Source organism: Sus scrofa, chromosome 8 (genome assembly GCF_000003025.6).
Source record: "Sus scrofa isolate TJ Tabasco breed Duroc chromosome 8, Sscrofa11.1, whole genome shotgun sequence".
Taxonomy (NCBI): Eukaryota; Metazoa; Chordata; class Mammalia; order Artiodactyla; family Suidae; genus Sus; species Sus scrofa.
The window spans coordinates 70,850,514-70,868,868 of record NC_010450.4 but is presented as its reverse complement, the minus strand read 5'-3'; the positions used below and the strand labels follow the sequence as shown (position 1 = coordinate 70,868,868).

The window sequence follows — 18,355 nt, the reverse complement described above, 5'->3', positions numbered from 1 at the left end:
CTTTCACACATTCTGGATGATCCTTTTCTGTATTGTGTTACACAGCAGGTGCTTAAATGGATCTCAATTACCTAATATTTGTACTAATAATCCTTTGGGCATTCAAAGTGTTTTCGCAAACATCTCATTTTTTCAAGTAAAAAAAATAAAATAAAATCAACGTCTGGAAGAGTCAAACTCTTGTTGGCACCCAACCGTAATAATCATAAAAACTAACATTTATTCAGGGCTAACTATGTAAAGGGCTCTTTATATACGTGTCTCATGTAATGCTAAAAAGAATCCTATAAGACAGGAACAGTGCTACCATTTCCTCATTTTATAGGTGAGGAAAATGTGACACGCAGTGACGAATAAGCATGCCAAGGCTTGCCTCTAGCAAATGGCATTGGTGAGGTGTGAGCTAGGCAGTCTGAGGCCAAAGTTTGTACTGTAACATTCTTACCCTCCTAAAGGCCCGGCTTTGACATGCCCCTATAATTCCACCAAACAGAAATCTGGCAAAGTGTTTTTGATGGCCCACTTCCATGGACTTACTGAGAGTTTATGACTTTAACCTAAGTTCACCTTAAACTCTGAGCCTGTGGTCTACCCCTGAAGGCCTTGAGCCTGATGATATAAGCAAGATACTGTTAAATAAAATACCATCTCTCATTGGCTGATATTTTTCCTTCCCAGGACCCAAGGAACGAGGCTCCCTGAGGACAATATCACCTTAGTATCCATTATATGTTCTCCCAATGCCATACTCCTACTCAACACACCAGGTGGGAGTTTTCAAATTTTTTTTCTGCTTTTTTTTTTTTTTTTTTTTTTTCTGCTTTTTAGGGCCCAACTCATGTCATAGGGAGGTTCTCCGGCTAGGGGTCGAATCCGAGCTGCAGCTGCTGACCTACATGACAGCCACAGCAACGCCAGATCCTTAACCCACTGAGCGAGGCCAGGGATGGAACCTGTATCCTCATGGATACTAGTCAGGTTCGTTATCACTGAGCCACAATGGGAACTCCAGTTTTACAACATTTTCTGATGAAGACAATGGTTTTGTAATTATTTTATAACTAAAGAGACATGCTCCTTTGAATCAGAAGATTACAGTAAGTGTTCAGTCTGGGTATGGAATCAAGTACATTCTAGCCAGTTTTCCCAAGGAGCTGACAAGCCATAGATTCATGCATATCAGCTGTGCTTTTAAGTTAAATCCCACTTTCTCAGTGAAGCATTTCCAAAATCACTTTAGTCCTATGTAACTGGTGAAAGTGACTGAAGCAGAGAAAAGAAAGCATTACATGGAGACAGACACTGCGGATGTAATGAAATGTGATATTGAGACAATTAAAATACATGATGGACTTGTATGGCCACTTGATCACAGATCGATGGCAAGTAGCTTGTTTTATTACCTTGCCATATATTTCTGAAAGGCTACTTTGGAAATATTGTAAAACCAGATTAAGAGTTGGGTAGTAACCAGAAATGCTGGTGTCTTGAACTTGGACTTCTCAGGCTCTAGAACTGTGAGAAATAAATTTGTTGTCAGACCACCCAGTGTGTGGTATTTTTGCTAGAGCAGCCTGAACAGATTAAGATGTCAGGTGAACATGTTTAATTTTTCTGCATTTTCAATTCAAAGGTTAAGATTTATGAGGCTAAGAAAACATGTGGATTTACTGTCAAAAGCTTGATATGCAGTTATTAAAAGTCATTCATTTACTCATTCGTCAAACATTGAGGGCAGCTATGCTGAGCCAGACACTGTTAGATGCTGAGGATGTTCAATATAATATGGTAAATATTATATTTAATATAAAATGGTAAATATATAAATATAAATATATATTTATGAGCCTAAACAGACTGACTTTTCCCACCAGGTACCTGGAAAGCAGTGTGAGCAATGAACAAAGACTGTAAGTTGTACAGTCACACACTGTGAAGAAGAGATACAAGCGAATTGCTGCAGTTGGTAACTGGGAAATCAGAGCTGGCCTGAGGGCGCCAGCAAAGACTTCCTGAAGATCTGCTGTTTGAACTGAGAGCTGAGCAATGAATGGGAATCAACTGCCTGAGCTGATGTGCTGTGGGACGGTTCCAAGTAGAAGCATCCAGGGGAGGAAAGGCCCTGTGACAACAGGAAGATGCACAGGTACAGGGAATGGAGAGCCAGCCAACGTGGGAGATGCGGAGACGGAGGGGTAGGGCTGAGATGAGGCAAGCATGGTGCGCAGAGGATGCTGGATGCTGTGGGCTTGTGGATTTCATCCTCAGAGCTGTGGATGCCCCAGAGCTGCTGGGATATTGCTGGTAGGGAGGTTATGCGGGTCCTGATCAGATTTCTGTTTAATCACCACTCTGGCTGTTGTGTGCAGAACAGGCAAGATGGGGACACTGGTGCAGAGGTGGCCATGGAGGGGCCAGCTGCTATGACGGTAGGATTATGGGAGCTCTGACATGAGAATGAGATGAGAAGGGGATGAATTGGGGAGCTGCTGAGAATTCAAACCCACAGGCCTCAGTGATGGAGAGAACACAGGGAGGGAAGCAGGACTGAACTAAAAGATGTTGGTACCATTCACTGTTAGAGGCCAGGCCTGGGCATGTACCATGATTTAATATTTGTAAGACCGAGCCTAAGACAGATACAGTACTTTTAGGATTATTGCTCCCTCATATATTCTGGGCAAACTGAAAGATTCTAATCAGTAAAATGTTTAACATTCTTTTCTTCTTCTTTTTTTTTTTTTTTTTTTTTTGGTTGAATCATGCCTCCATTAATGTGTGTGTGTGTGTGTATTCTTTTGGCTTCACCCACAGCATATGGAAGTTCCTGGGCCAGGGATCAAATCTGAGCTACAGCTGTGACCTATACCACAGCTGAGGCAATGCCAGATCCTTAACCCACTGTGCCACAGCAAAACTCCGAATATATTGTGAATACATCATCTAAATATAATGGTCATTAATTTATACAACATATCTTTTCTTAGTCCTAAAATTTTTCCATGTATTCTTTAAAAATTATTCTTCCACATTTTCTAGGAATTAATTCATTTTTTCAAATATATATTCATCTTAAGAGTTGGTCTAGAATAAGAAGGGTTTTGTACAGCTGAAAGTCCCTTGCAGAGTGTGGATGAAGAGACGACTAGACAGCTGTGCATGCCTAAGGCCCTTTCTTTCAGGGTATTTATCAGCACAGCTCCAAACGAATAAATATGGAGTCAGACAGCAATTTAAAATTCAGAGACCTTCACCAGTTTTCACAATGACACATCCTTCTCTTTGTAATGGAAGGTATATGATAGTGTGAGACCAGTGGCCACGTGGATTTTATAGATAAAAGAGAATATCCAGGAGTTCCTCTTGAGGCTCAGCAGTAATGAACCAGACTAGTAACCATGAGGATATCGGTTTGACCCCTGGCCTCCCTCAGCGGGTTAAGGATCTGGCATTGCCGTGGGCTGTGGTGTAGGCTGCAGATACTGCTCGGATCCTGCGTGGCTGTGGCTGTGGCTGTGGTGTAGGCCAGCAGTTGCAGGTTCCATTTGACCCCTAGCCTGGGAACGTCCACATGCCAATCCTCTGGCCCTAAAAAGAAAGAAGAAAAAAAAAAGGAGGGAGAATATCCAGCTGCAATAAGCAGGACTGACTATAATTTTTTTTTTATTTTTTTTTTTGTCTTTTGTCTTTTTTTTTGTTGTTGTTGCTATTTCTTGGGCCGCTCCCGCGGCATATGGAGGTTCCCAGGCTAGGGGTCGAATCGGAGCTGTAGCCACCGGCCTACGCCAGAGCCACAGCAACGCGGGATCCGAGCCGCGTCTGCAACCTACACCACAGCTCACGGCAACGCCGGATCGTTAACCCACTGAGCAAGGGCAGGGACCGAACCCGCAACCTCATGGTTCCTAGTCGGATTCGTTAACCATTGCGCCACGACGGGAACTCCTGACTATAATTTTAAAGTCTGCACATGCAAGAATTGGTGGCGATTTGAGTAGCATTTGCTGTGCAATATCAGTTCATCTCTTGAGCATCTGCACAGCACCATTCAAATTAGCTCAGGGAGTCACAAACAGACCCAAGTCATGGTTTCCACCCTCAAAGAGCTCTGATTCAACAATGCAAGATGACCCATATTTAACACATCATATCTCTCTGTCTCCCTCCTGATTTAAAAGCAAAACAAAAACTGAAAAGTGAAAATGGAAACTCATTTCTTCTGTGCAGCTGCTTTTGGATGGCAGAGGGCTGCAGGTGCTACCTGCTTCTCGCATGGGGCAGACCCACCTGCTGTCCCATGAGGCACACCCACCCTCAGGTCCGGCTGGAGGCTTCGGGTGTTTGACAATATTCCACACCGCTCATTTCCACAGCAGGCCTGGAGCCCAAAGGTCCTTCCCAACTTTTCATTCTAATGATTCAGGGAGGTCGGACACAGTGGCAGGAAGACTTGACTTAGGGTCACTTAGGAGAATTGACTTTGAATCCTCGCCTGGTCACTCAAGTGAGAATTTAAGTCACTTAACCTCTCTGGGTCTATTTTGTCATCTCTAGAACAGATGTTATCCAGCTCAGCTCACTGGAATGTTCTGAAGATCAGGTGAGGGGCCATCTGTGTCCGTCACTAGAGGCCACCTGTGTCCGTCACTAGAGCAATTCTTGGAACATGCATATTTTCAGCCTCATATGAATATGAACTTCATTTCCTTTGCTTGGGATAATTCTTCTTTTTTTTATTAACATATAGTTGACTTACAATGTTGTGCAAATCTCTGCTGTACACCAAAGTGACCCAGTCATGTGTGTGTGTGTGTGTGTGTGTGTATATACATATGCATATATATATATATACACACACATTTTTTTTTCTTATATTATCTTCCATCATGTTCTATTGCCTAGGATAATTCTTTTTTTTTTTTTTTTTTTGGTCTTTTTGCCTTTTCTAGGGCCACTCCCACGGCATATGGAGGTTCCCAGGCTAGGGGTCGAATCAAAGCTGTAGCCGCTGGCCTACCTACGCCAGAGCCACAGCAACGCAGGATCCGAGCTGCATTGGCAACTGACACCACAGTTCACGGCAACGCTGGATCCTTAACTCACTGAGCAAGGCCAGGGATCAAACCCACAACCTCATGGTTCCTAGTTGGATTCATTAATCGCTGCTCCATGGCAGAACTCCAACCTAGGATAATTCTAATAAACAATTTTCATGGTATGATAACAACAACAACAACAAAAAACCCTGAAAAGATTATCTCCCTTGTATTCAGTTTAGAGTGATGAGCCTTGAAAGTCCGAACAGTTCAGTGACATGGGCTGTCAGTGACAATGACAAACTGGAAACCAGGTATAAACTGGTCCATATATTTCCAAACCTGAACTCCCTGCAATTTACATATACATATTCCTGCCAGTTGAATTCTCTTAAAAGTATAATTCTCAACATTTCCCCTGATCCAAAGACTTTGGGGACCATCAATGGTTGTCAAGTAAATTGTCGCATCCTGCTACTTAAGATCCTCTCACACTTGCCCTGAAATCATCCTTCCTGCTTCTTCTGCAGGGTCCTCCTCCACCTATTCCAGGATCACCAAACCAGGCTACTTGCCATGCTGTGTACATGGGATACTGTAAAGCCAACTGTCTTATTTATGGTCCAACGCCAAGTGGCTAGCCTGCTGCCTGACTCACAGTGAAAGCTCAAAAAAAGTTTGTTGAAGCGAGTGGGCATTCTTCATTATGATAAACACAGTAACAGATAATAGTAACAATAATAATAATAATAATAACCTGATGATAGCAGTATATAATAGTAGAATTATGATTATGATAAACACAGTAACAGATAATAGTAACAATAATAATAATAATATTAATGCTGACTATAGCAGTAAATAATAGCAAAATTACAAGCACAGACAGCAACTGAGCCATGGTTCAACAGCTGCTGTACTATGTATTTCTTATCTCAACTAAACTTTAAAAATTTTTTTTAGTTAGGGATGCACCCATGGCATGTGGAAGTTCCCAAGCTAGGGATCCAACTGGAACTGCAGCTGCCGGCCTACACCAAAGCCACAGCAATGTGGGAGCTGAGCTGCATGTGCCACCTACAGCATAGCTCACAGCAATGCCGGATCCTTAACCCACTGAGCGAGGCCAGGGATTGAACCCTCATCCTCATGGATACGAGTCAGGTCCATAACCGCTGAGCCACGATGGGAACTCCCTCAACTAACCTTTTTAATGACCCCATCACTGGGGTTCTACCCTTATCACACTTTACTGATGAGAAGACCAAGTCTCAGAGAGATTAACCAGCTTCCCTGGGATTGCTGATTGTCTCTTTCATTCATTTATTTAACAAATGTTCTTGCAGATCTACCATGCGTCAGGCTCTGTTCCAGGGGTTGAGGATGTAATGTATAACTTCCTCTTTGTGAACAAGGTCCTTGCTTTCATGGAGCTGACAGTCTTGTGGCAGAAAACAGACCCCTACTCATCAGGTAAATAAGATGATGGCTGAAAGTGATAAGTGATCCAAAAATGGAGTAAAGCAGGTCAAGGATCCATGGTGATGGGACTGCTGTTTGGGACAGGGTGGAAAGTAAAAGTTCCTGAGGAGGTGACAGATACAGTGTTTCCTTCTGAAAAGCAGCGAACCATTAAAGACCTGGCTGCAAAATGCTTCAGGCAGAGGGAATGGTAAGTGCAAAGGCCCTGGGGCAAGAGCATGTGTGGCCTCTTCAAAAGGCAGCAAGAAGGCCAGTGCGCTTGCCGGTGAACATGGAAGCAGGTGACAGCAGAGAGGTGGGTGGGTTCGGATGTGCGAGCACTGCAGGCATGACACGGACCCGGCTTCGTACTCTGATTCAGAGGGGAAAGCGAATCGAGGGTTAGAGCCGAGGAGGGACAGGATCTGCCCTGGGTTGTGACAAGGACCTCTCCAGTGAGGGCGTGGTGAGTAGTGAGATCAGTTGGGGGTGCGCGGGGAGGGGGGGGGGCGGGTAATAAAGTCCTGCCCGTGAGAGTTGACACAGGGATGAGAGGAAAGGGTGCTCCAAGGGACGGGATGTAGGGGTGGCAGAGAGAGAGGAGTCCAGGGGGAGCCCTCCGTTTCTGAGGGAGGGGCAAGAAATCAGTAATTCATCTGATCCACACACAACTGAGACCTCAGGGCCTCAGGGCCACCCAAGTGGAGAGCCTGAGTTAGTGGACAGCTGAGTGGCCACATGTCTTTAGTTCAGTGAGACAAAACAGAGGTAGAACTTTACATCTTGAGGTTATTAGCACTTGGGTGGCCTTTAAAGCATGAGATAGGATGAGGTCATTTCAGGAGTGAGTGTGGAGAGATGAGTGTGTGTGTGGAGGGCAGAGTGGAGGAAGGCACGTGGGTGCTCCAGGACAGGAAGGTGACGGGCAAAGTAAGTCGACAGAGTCCGAGAAGCAGCAGCCAGCCAGGTAGGTGAGCTGGAGGTCAGGTGGAGGCAGTGCTTCAAAATGAGGGCAGGGACCACCCATGTCAAATGGTGTCACTAGGTGGGATCATGCCAAGACTAAGCATTAACCCCAGAGCTGGCAACCCTGAGAGCCCTGGCTACCTCAACAAGGGCGATTTCAGTGCTTGCAGCTGCTGGCTTAGAATATTCCACCATTCCCTAGAATACAAAGCTCTGGTTCATGACCCAACTCTGTCACTCATGTCAGAGTGACATGAGTGTCTCTTAGCCCTGTTGCCTCTAAGTTGAGGAAAGCAAATGGCTTAAAGACTTAAACCTAGACATGACACCATCAAACTCCTAGAAGAGAACACAGGTGAAACATTCTCTGACATCAACCGTACAAATGCTTTTTTTTAGGTCTGTCTCCCAAGGCAATATAAATAAAAACAAAAATAAACCAAAGGGACCTAATCAAGCTTTTGCACAACAAAAGAAACCATTAAAAAAAAAGACAATTCATGGAATGGGAGAAAACAGTTGCAAATGATGCAACTGACAAGGGCTTAATCTCCAAAACATACAAACAATTTATACAACTCAACAGCAACCCCCTCCAAAAAAATCCAGCCCAATTGAAAAATGGGCAGAAGACCTAAATAGATATTTCTCCAAAGAAGACATAACGGATGTCCAACAGGCACATGACAAAAGGCTCAACATCACTAATTATTAGAGAAATGCAAAAGGCTCAACATCGCTAATTATTAGAGAAATGCAAATCAAAACTACAATGAGGTACCACCTCACACAGGTCAGAATAGCCATCATTAATAAGTCTACAAATAACAGATGCTGGAGAGGGCATGGAGAAAAGAGAACCCTCTTACACTGTCAGCGGGAATGTAAATTGGTATAACCACTATGGAAAACAGTATGGAGGTACCTCAGAAAACTAAATATAGAACTACCATATCACCCCGTGATCCCACTCCTGGGCATATATGCGGACAAAACTTTCATTTAAAAAGATACACGCACCCCCTATGTTCAGTGCTGTACTATTCACAATAGCCGAGACAAGCCAAATGTCCATCGACAGATGAATGAATGAAGATGTGGTATATATACACAATGGAATATGACTCAGCCACAAAAAAGAACAAAATAATGCCATTTGCAGCCACATGGATGGAACCAGAGATTCTCATACTAAGTGAAGTAAGTCTGAAAGAGAAAGACAAATACCATATGATATCACTAATATCTGGAATCTAGTATATGGCACAAATGAATTTATCTTCAGAAGAGAAACAAACTCATGGACATGGAGAACAGACCTGTGGTTGCTCAGTATATTGATCCACCATGTCCTCAGCTTCTGGCTGCATCTCAGAGTGAAGGGGGACCGGACATGGAGGAGGGTATTGATTCCTTTCACTCCCAGAGGTTAACCTTGGGTTCCCTGTGTCCCTTGCCTGAGTCACTGCTCCTCCCACGGTGGCCCATTCCACAAGACTCTCCTTCTGGGTTCTGGTTACTAGTCTCTCCTCCTGGGCTCTGCAATTATGATCTCCTGTGGTTTTCTTATACCACAGCTGTACCCTTGTAATTCATTCCTTTATCCCAATTTGATTTAATCTCTCTTTCTTGTTGGGACTCTCCCTGATATAAACTAGGCCTTTGAAAGAAGAATTTGCAATTCTTTGGGACTTTATCCCTTAGTAGACTGTAAGCACTTCCAGGAGGTGTTATGTCTTGTTAATCTTAGCCCTGTTTTCCCCCACCTCCACTGTTTACCAGTTTCCATTCAGAGCGGTTGTTTATTGTTTGTTAAAAGATGTTAATTTCTCCTCCGTCAGAGCCCTGTCTTTGCTTCCAGCTAGTCCTGTGTGGTTCAGTCCTAAACAGTGCCCTCTGGGTCCAGGTCCTGGCCAGGACTCTCCAGGGAAGGGGCCAAAGTCCATTTCTCCCCTCTCCCTTTTTGTTCTCACCTCCTGTTTCTTAATCAAGAGGCCAAAGGTTCCCACTAAGGCCTTTTCCTGCCCGGGCCCCAGAGGTTCCAGTCTTTACGTCAGTGTCAGATGCATGTGACCTCAGAAAAGACCCTAAATCGTAGTCCATCATAATTTCCAAAATTGCAAAATCAAGATAAAAACCATACCAACTTTACAGCATTTGCTGGGAGAATAAAAACAAAGTGACATTCCATAAAATTTATTGTCTTTTCCATGAAACATATCAGTGACTCTAAAGAATAGGCACATTTTCTCTACTCCCTCCTGTCCTTTCTCTGTTTCCATGAGGTAAACACTTTGCTAATACATGGAGCAAAAATCATAATAATGACCGACATTTCCTGAGTACTTACTCCCGGCCAGGGACTATGCTAAGCAATTTGTATGTCATTTCATTTAATCTCCACAAGAACTTTGTACAACACAGCCTATTTTAATCCCCACTTTACAGATGAGGAAAAATAAAGACACAAAGTAATTTGCCCAAGGTCAGGAGCCAGAACTGAAACTTAGGAAGTGTAACCCAAAGCCATGCTTATTCAGTCTTGTTCACTGACATTCTCTGTGACACAGGGGAACACATCACAAAAGCTGGCTGCCATTATTGGGCTATCAAGGGGAAATTATTGAGACTAACCATAAAGTTTGCACCCCTGGAAATTCCTGGGAATTATAAATCAGCCTTGCTTGCAACTTAGAATTCGGCTCCCCAATTCAAGCTTAATCCATTGTGGGTTAACTGAACAGCATTTTCAGCATCTCAGTGGCCTACAGGAGACTCACCTGAGCTTAGTGCATGCTCCACTTCCTGCATGATCACCCGGGGGGAGGCAGCGGTGGTCTCTGTGTCTATCAGCATAGGGGTCCCTTTGGGGGGCACAGCTGCTTGGGACGTGGTCTCTGTGGGCATCGGCGTGGCTGTGGCATGTGAAGTGGGTGTCTGTCCAGAGCTGTGCTCCTCCTCTGGGGACTTCGGGGTGGTCGGGGCTCCTGTGGGCTTGGTGCTGGTTTCTGTAGAGCTGTTACTGGTGCTGATGGAGGCAGAAGGAACCTCCGCGGTGAGGTTGATGGAGGCGAGGGTGATGAGGTTGGCGCTTGAGGGGAGGTGAGTGCGGGAGACTCGGCCTGGGGTTGCGACCCTGTAGCTGGCACGCTGGCCTCGGGCGTGACCGGGCTGTGTTCCTCCGGCGTGGGTGTTAAATGGAGCCCACCGCTTGTTGATGAGGGGACTGTCTCTGTGCCTGCCGACTGGGAGGCTGGACTCGTGGGCTCCTCCTCTGCTCCGGCCTCTACAGAGACGTTCTTAGTGGGTGGAGATGTCGGGGCCGATGCTATAATCGGGAGGACCGAGGTGCTGGGCGTGCCACTGGTAGGGGAGGCAGGAGGGCTTTGCGGAGTGCTGGTCCAGACGGCCGTTGCAGGGGTGATCTTTGTGGGAAGAAAAACAGGCAAGACTGTTGATGCAGACACACGCTGTACCCTTAGTCCTGTGGAAGAGCCGGTACAAAGGTGGTTAATGTATGAAAACCTGAGCGGCCAAGCTGTTTTATAATATTTTCAAAAGTCTGTCTCATTTGGCACTGTGCCTTTACAATCGTGAAGGTGACTTTTAAAATATTTCCTTCCCACTAACTGCCCCCTCCCCCGCCCTGTGACTATCAGCAGGAACCAGCCTGAAAGCTCAGCAGGAGCAATTAGTGGGTGGGTCAACACAAGTTCAGCCAATACATGACACCAACTAACTTTCTCTCCTGCTGCTTGAAGCTGTGCCCTTAAAAACGGAGACACTCTTAGGAACTGACTATCTGAGGATAAGTCTGGCTTGTTTGCAGGGCTGCTCCACAAGGCTTGTGGGGACTCTCACCCCGTGTGCTGGGTGAGTACAAAGCCGGAGGAGCTCTCTGATTGGCTGTTCTCTGTCAGAGGGGCTCATTGATTGGCTGGTCTCTGACGCGGGCGTTCACTGATTGGTTGTTCCCTGCTTCCGGGTTGTGAGCTCTGCAACCATGCACAGGGATGTTATAGGGACTTGCCTCCCTGGGGTGATTAACAGTGCAAGGAAAGGGCCAGGTCCCAGCTTAAAAGCTGAGGTGAGGGAGGACTCCAAGGTTTGGAAATATTTTCTGAAACTGGAACCTATTATCCCCAATTCTAACCTGGGGTCTTTACTATTCTGTCATTTTCACCAAATAATCTCTTTCATGTTTTGTAAAATTTAGAATGAATTTCCTTTCTCCATACCTCCATTCATCCACTCAGTTTAATTTATTTGTTCATTTATTCATTCAATTATTTAATAAATAGCTTGCTTCTGTGTACTAGCACTCTGGAGGACACTGCGTTGATGATTTCACTTTTTATGTAACACATCTCTTGATTGCCTCCCCACACACCCCCTTACCAGTCCCCAACTAGCTTTTCCCCTAGTCGTTTACATCTCAGTGGATGGCAACGCCTTTCAGTTACTCTTTTAAAAACCCAGATGTTATTCCAGATGCACCCCTTTCCCTCACTCCCCCTACCCCAACCAGTCCATCATGATGAATCATGATGACTTCACCTTGAAAACATATCCCAATCCAATCAACTCTTCACCACCTCCCTGATATGGCAACATCACCTGAGCCACCAGCCACTCGCCTGGACAAGTGCCAGCTAGACAAGTGCCACTGTCTCTTCATTGGTCTTCTGGCTTCGAAGTTTCCTTCCTTTTGATCTACTTTTCACATAGCAGCCAGTACGCTATTTTAAAGTGGTAAATCAGATTAACCTATCAAAACCCTCCCAAGGTTGTACTTAGAACAAAATCCAAAACTACTCCCTATGTCATCATCCCATGTTCTCCTTATTATTCCAGATTGATCTCTACTCAAATGTCACCTCCTTCTCAGAGGAGCCTTTCCAGACAGTCCTAACGACAATCATTCCTACCCTAGCCCCTTGCTTATTTAAAAAATTTTTTTTGATTGTTAAAATATAAATAACATCATAACTATTTTTACGTGTACAGTTCAGTGGCACTAAGTACATTCTCCTTATTGTTCAACTACCACCACCCATCCATCTCCAGAACTTTTTCATTTTCCCAAACTGAAACTCTGAACCCATTAAACAATAACTCTCCATTCTTCTCTTTCTCCAGCCCCTGGAAACCATTATCCTACTTTCCATCTCTACCAATTTGACTGCTTTAGGTACCTCCTACAAATAGAATCATACAATATTTGTCCTTTTGTAACAGGCTTATTTCACTTATTAGCAAAATAGCTTCAAGTTTCATCCGTTATAGTACATCAGAATTTCCTCCCTTTTTAAGGCTGAATAATATTCTGTATACTATATACCACATTTGTTTACCCATTCATTTACTGATGCGAACTTGGGTTGCTTCCACTTTGTGAGTGCTGCTCTGAATATGAATGTACAACTATCTATTTCAGACCATGTTTTCAGTTTAGGGGGGTGTATATACCTCAAAGTGGAACTGATGGCTCATGTGGTAATTCTATGTTTAATTTCTTTGAGGAGCTGTCATACACTCTGGGTGTTTTTGCTTTTCTTAAAATCAATAAAAATAAAGTAGTTTCTTCCTGAAACTACATATTATTTATTTCCTTAGTATATCTTTCTTCTACCAGAATATAAGCTCCATGAAGGTGCAGAGACCTGGTCTTATTCATTGCTGTTTCCTTCCCACCTAGAATGGTGTCTAGGTCATCGTAATTGCTCAATAAGTACTTGTAGAAAGAAGGGAGGGAGGATAGTAAGAGGGAAGGAAGGAAGGAAGAAGGGAAGGAAGAAGGAAGGAAAGAGGGAGAGAGGGAAAGAGTGAGGGTGCTAAAGAGGGAGGGTGGAAAAATGAAGTATCTAAGAAATTTATTTAAAATAAAAATACCCAAGCATTTCTCTACTCGTATCTACATATCACTTCATATGGTCACATCCATTGTAGCTGTCTCAGAGGTGGCTGCCTACCTGGTGTTATTTGAGGGCAGGAAACTTGTTGAAAATGCCAACCTCTTGGAGTTTCTGTCGTGGTGCAGTGATTAATGAATCCGATCAGGAACTATGAGGTTGTGGGTTCGATCCCTGGCCTTGCTCAGTGGGTTCAGGATCCGGCGTTGCCATGAGTTGTGGTATAGGTTGCAGACACGGCTCAGATCCCGTGTTGCTGTGGCTGTGGTGTAGGCCGGTGGCTAAAGCTCCGATTGGACCCCTAGCCTGGGAACCTTCATATGCTGCAGGAGCGGCCCTAGAAAAGGCAAAAAGACAAAAAAAAAAAAAAAAAGAAAAAGAAAATGCCAATCTCTGTCTTTCCACCACAACATAGATCTGTGCCTGATGTCTTGTTGGGTCTTCAATTACTTAACCCTCCAGGCTCTGAGGAGATATCCTGGGGTGGGGGGTAAGGTAGCTTATAGGTAATAGCCAAACATGATCAAGACTCATAAGGAATAAAACATGGGCTAGATTTTCGCACAGAGGAAGGGAAAAAAAAGAGGAATTTAGAGGAATGTGGGCACTTGGGCTTCAGCTGCACAACAGACTCAGTAGTTGTGTAGAAAGCTATACTACAAAATCCCCTGGAAACAGTTTCCTCAATATTTAACTGAATTTAACAGTTGGACTGTTATCAAAATGACGGGTTGTATTTTATTTAAAAGATGTGGGTCAAGACCATAAACTACAGGAGAGTTACTCTCCCAGTAAAGAGGGGGGCAGACCTCCCAAATGAGGCCACTGAAGAGTCCATGTGACTGTGGTAGACTTTTAGCAGCTGTGAGGTGTTGACAATTTCAGGCTGAATACAAATCAAGAGTTTTTTTTTTTTTGTCTTTCTGCCATTTCTTGAGCCACTCCTATGGCATATGGAGGTTCCCAGGCTAGGGGTCTAATCAGAGCTCTAACTGCCGGCCTACACCAGTGCCACAGCAACATGGGATCCAAGCTGTGTCTGTAACCTACACCACAGCTCACAGCAACTCTGGATCCTTAACCCACTGAGCCAGGCCAGGGATTGAACCCGTAACCTCATGGTTCCTAGTTGGATTCGTTAACCACTGAGCCACGACAGGAACTCCCAAGAGGTCTTTGAAATAATGGGCAAGACAACAGTTGGAACAAATGTTATTAAAACACTGAAGCTTCATATATGACCTTAGAGCTTACTGGCTCTGCATCCTGGTAGCTCCCATGACTCATTGCAGATTATAAGGCCCAAAAAACTGACAATGTTTAATTACTCTTCATAATATCATCTAAGAGATGGGCAGATGGAGGAAGAGAGAGCCTTACTCTGGCAGCTGAGTCAGGGTCTTTGGAATCTTGGGATGACTGAGGAATGAGTAATATGCAAAGGAGCATGACTTCATTCATTTCATTCATTCATTCATTCAAGTTTTTATTGAGCAGCTTCTATGTCTATGACCTTGCCCTCAGAGGGTTCACTATTTAGCAGGACAGAAAGGACACTTAACTCCCTGTAATATGATGTGATAAGCACCTTATGGAAGTGAAAACAAGTTGCGATGGGTGCCCCAAGGAAAGATGAATCAATTCTGTATGGGGACCACGGAAGGCAAAAATATATAAAGTCATGTTCAAAAGACATTTAGAAACGTCACAGAAGAGATGACATTTGAGTGGGTTCTGAAAGATGAGAACACACAAGATGCCATTAAAGTGTGTGTCATTCAGGGTGATGCCTGCATTGTCATTTCCAGTGGTGCTAAAACCTCTACTCTGGAAATCATTCTAGTGCTAAAAATGACATGCTTCAGGAATTGGTTTTGTGGCTGGAGACATCCATTTTTGTTTGTTTGTTTAACTCTGATACTCTTTTATAAACCCTACCCTTCGTGCTCCCAAAGAGGACTGAAGTGGTCATTCATGCCCATGGCTACCTACTTAGTACTTAAGTAAAGTACTTTCCAGTCTAGTTCAGGTAATTCCTACTCCTAGCAAACAACAATGTGTAAAAATTGTGGGACAGCACTGATCCTCTTCACTTGAACAAGGCATTAAAGCCTCTGCTTGGGGAGTTCCCATCATGGCGCAGCGGAAACGAATCCAACTAGGAATCATGGGGTTGTGGGTTCGATCCCTGGCCTCGCTCAGTGGGTTAAGGATCCGGCGTTGCCATGAGCTGTGGTGTAGGTTGCAGACGCCGCTCGGATCTGGTTGCTGTGGCTCTGGCGTAGGCTGGTGGCTACAGCTCTGATTAGACCCCTAGCCTGGGAACTTCGACATGCTGGGGTGCGGCCCTAGAAAATACAGAAATACAAAAAAAAAAAAAGCCTTTGCTTTGCCTTGTTTGATGTATATTCCAGGTTGCTCTGAGTACATGAGGGTGGGTCTTCTTTCCAAATGAAGATACCCAAGGCTTAGGCACCATGACTCCGCTAGCAAATGCTGGCTGTCCTGATCAGCTCAGGCTGCCAGCACAAAACACTGGCAGACTGGGTGGTTTTAGCAACAGAAATTTACTTCTCACAGGTTGGAGGCTGAGAAGTCCAATCAAGGGCTGGGACAATTCCGGTTCTGACGACAGCTCTGTTCCTGGCTCACAAGTGGCAACCTTCTAGCCGTGTCCTCACATGCCCTTCCTTGGTACATGCTGGGGGCGGTGGGGTGGAGAAGGTGCTCTTCTTATAAGGACACTAATCCCATGGTGAGGGCCCCACCCACATCTAACCCTAATGACTTCCCCGAAGCTCTGTCTCCAAATGCCACCACACTGGGGGTGAGAGCTTCAACCCTGAGGATCACTGAGATGGCCTGAGCAAGGATCACTTCTGCTTTCTCACATGTAGGGCTTGTGTTTCTCCAGGGATACCAAACTGATTAAGTCAAACAGCTAAGGAGGTATCTTAGGACTCCAAAAAAATTGTTTAGAGCTAGAGAGAGCCTGTGTAATGTATAATTACAGCCCCTCATCTGATGCAGGAGGGAGCTGACACAAGGAGGGCAAGCCATGTAACTGAACTTACACATCAAAGAGAAGAAGGTGGGCAGTGCTTCCTGGAAAGAATCATGTAGAGACCGGTCCAAGTTAGAACTTCCCACCCACACACACACCGTGCCTGGCCTCCAAAAGGCTTGTAGAACACACTTTACCAGCCACTATTCCAGCGTCAGCAAGGAGGAGCCCATGTGAGACTGGGCAGCTGAAAAAGTTAAAATAATACAGGGCGCCATACACCTGCCCACCCAAAGAAGAGCCTCTTACCTTTGAAGAAACGAATTAGTTCTAATATTTCCTCGGGAAAATGGCAGAGTACACAGAATGAAGAAATTGAACCTATTAAATCTTCAAATTAGAGACGACTCTGCCAGATATGCTGTCCCTGCTGGGGCAGTGACAGGTTCACGTGCCTGAAAGGGAGCGACTCAGGCAAGGAAATCTCTGTGACGTGCCCCAAATGAGAGATGTGGGGGTTTAATGGCCAACTTAATCTGAGATTCCTCCTTGTAAGTCTATAAATGGAAGACTTTCCTGAAGTCTGATTGCATTAAAGCTTTTGTCTTTTTAGGGCCGCACCCGAGGCATATGGATATTCCGAGCCTAGGGGTAGAATCAGAGCTGCAGCTGCTGGCCTACACCACAGCCACACCAATGCTGGATCCAAGCCTTATCTGGGAACTATGCTGCAGCTTGTGGCAACACGGCTGCTTCACCCACTGAGTGAGGCCAGGGATTAAACCTGCATCCTCATGGATACTAGTTAGGTTCGCAACCTGAGGAGCCACAAAGGGAACTCTGGGTTAAAGCTTTTATGCTGCAAGAATAGCTGACAGATGTGCTTAGAAGAAAGGCAGATTCTTAGTTGGCTAGAAAATTACTTGTTTTCATGTACATTGTCCTTTGCTAACTGAAAAAAACCATGTCTGGCTTGAGCCCAGTTCCTTGCCTTGCCGGGAGGAGAGGCTTAGGGGCTGATGGCTGGGACAGGCAGGTGAATTCCCACAGCGCCAAGGGGGGTATGGAATGTTCCAGGGTGGAGAGTCTGCGTTCTGCGCATGTGCTCTGGGTTCTGCGTGTCGGGAATACAGGTCTGCAACACTGGCAGCCAGTGGATGATGAGTGCCCTGAACTGTCACCTCTTTCTGGGTTTCATGAGCAGCAACCAAGGCCAGGGCCAGGGTCCAAGGTGGCCTGATTACCTGTGATGCTCATCTGTCCCCCGCCCCATTGTCCTCTCCTGCCCTTGGCGTGTCAACTACCTGAGAAAACATGTGACAAAGCTTTGGCAAATTCGGTGAAACGTGATCAAACCACAGTCAAGCCCTCTCCTGTGCTGCCAAGTCAGCCCAAGTGGTGCCTCTGCCTGTGGTCTCCGGGGATCACGCCAGGCTGGCTTGGCTGAGGCTCCACAGCTGCTGAAGGTCTGAAAGCTGAGGAGTTGCTGATGGTCACTCCACACAGCTACCACCTTAAGCTTCTTCTTTAAGCTTTTTTTTTTTTTTTTTTTTGGCCTCTCCCATGACATGCAGAAGTTCCTGGGCTGGGGACTGAACCTGCCACAGCAGTGACAATGCCAGATCCTTAACCTGCTAGGTCACCAGGGAACTCCTGAGCTTCTTAAAAGACCAACTGGACCCTGTCACTTCACTTCAAGAGCTGAGGGGAGGAAAGGAAGCCTGCACAGAGGATACAACTTCAAAGCCTCACCATGGCCTAGAAGGTTCTCTGTGCCCCAAGCCCAGTCAGCCTCTTCAGCCTCGCTCTCCACCAGGGCTTGAACACACCAGTCTTTTTACTGGATTCAATTCCTTTTGCCTAAACAGCTCAGCCTCTTTTACCTGCCTGAGTTAATTCTATTGATCCTTCCAGCATTAGCTTAAGAAGTTTTGCTGATTCTCTAACTAAGTCCACCCCCTCACCCCCAGCCTCAA

At 45.2% G+C, this 18,355-nt stretch overlaps 1 protein-coding gene across 1 annotated transcript in view; it reads right to left on the bottom strand.

Moving 5' to 3' along the window:
- The window catches only part of PARM1 (prostate androgen-regulated mucin-like protein 1), a 104,509-nt gene that overhangs the window by 23,774 nt on the left and 62,380 nt on the right, over positions 1-18,355 (bottom strand). The window contains 2 exon segments of the mRNA NM_001243716.1: positions 10,244-10,515; positions 10,518-10,947. Of these exon segments, the coding sequence (NP_001230645.1) occupies positions 10,244-10,515; positions 10,518-10,947 (702 nt within the window).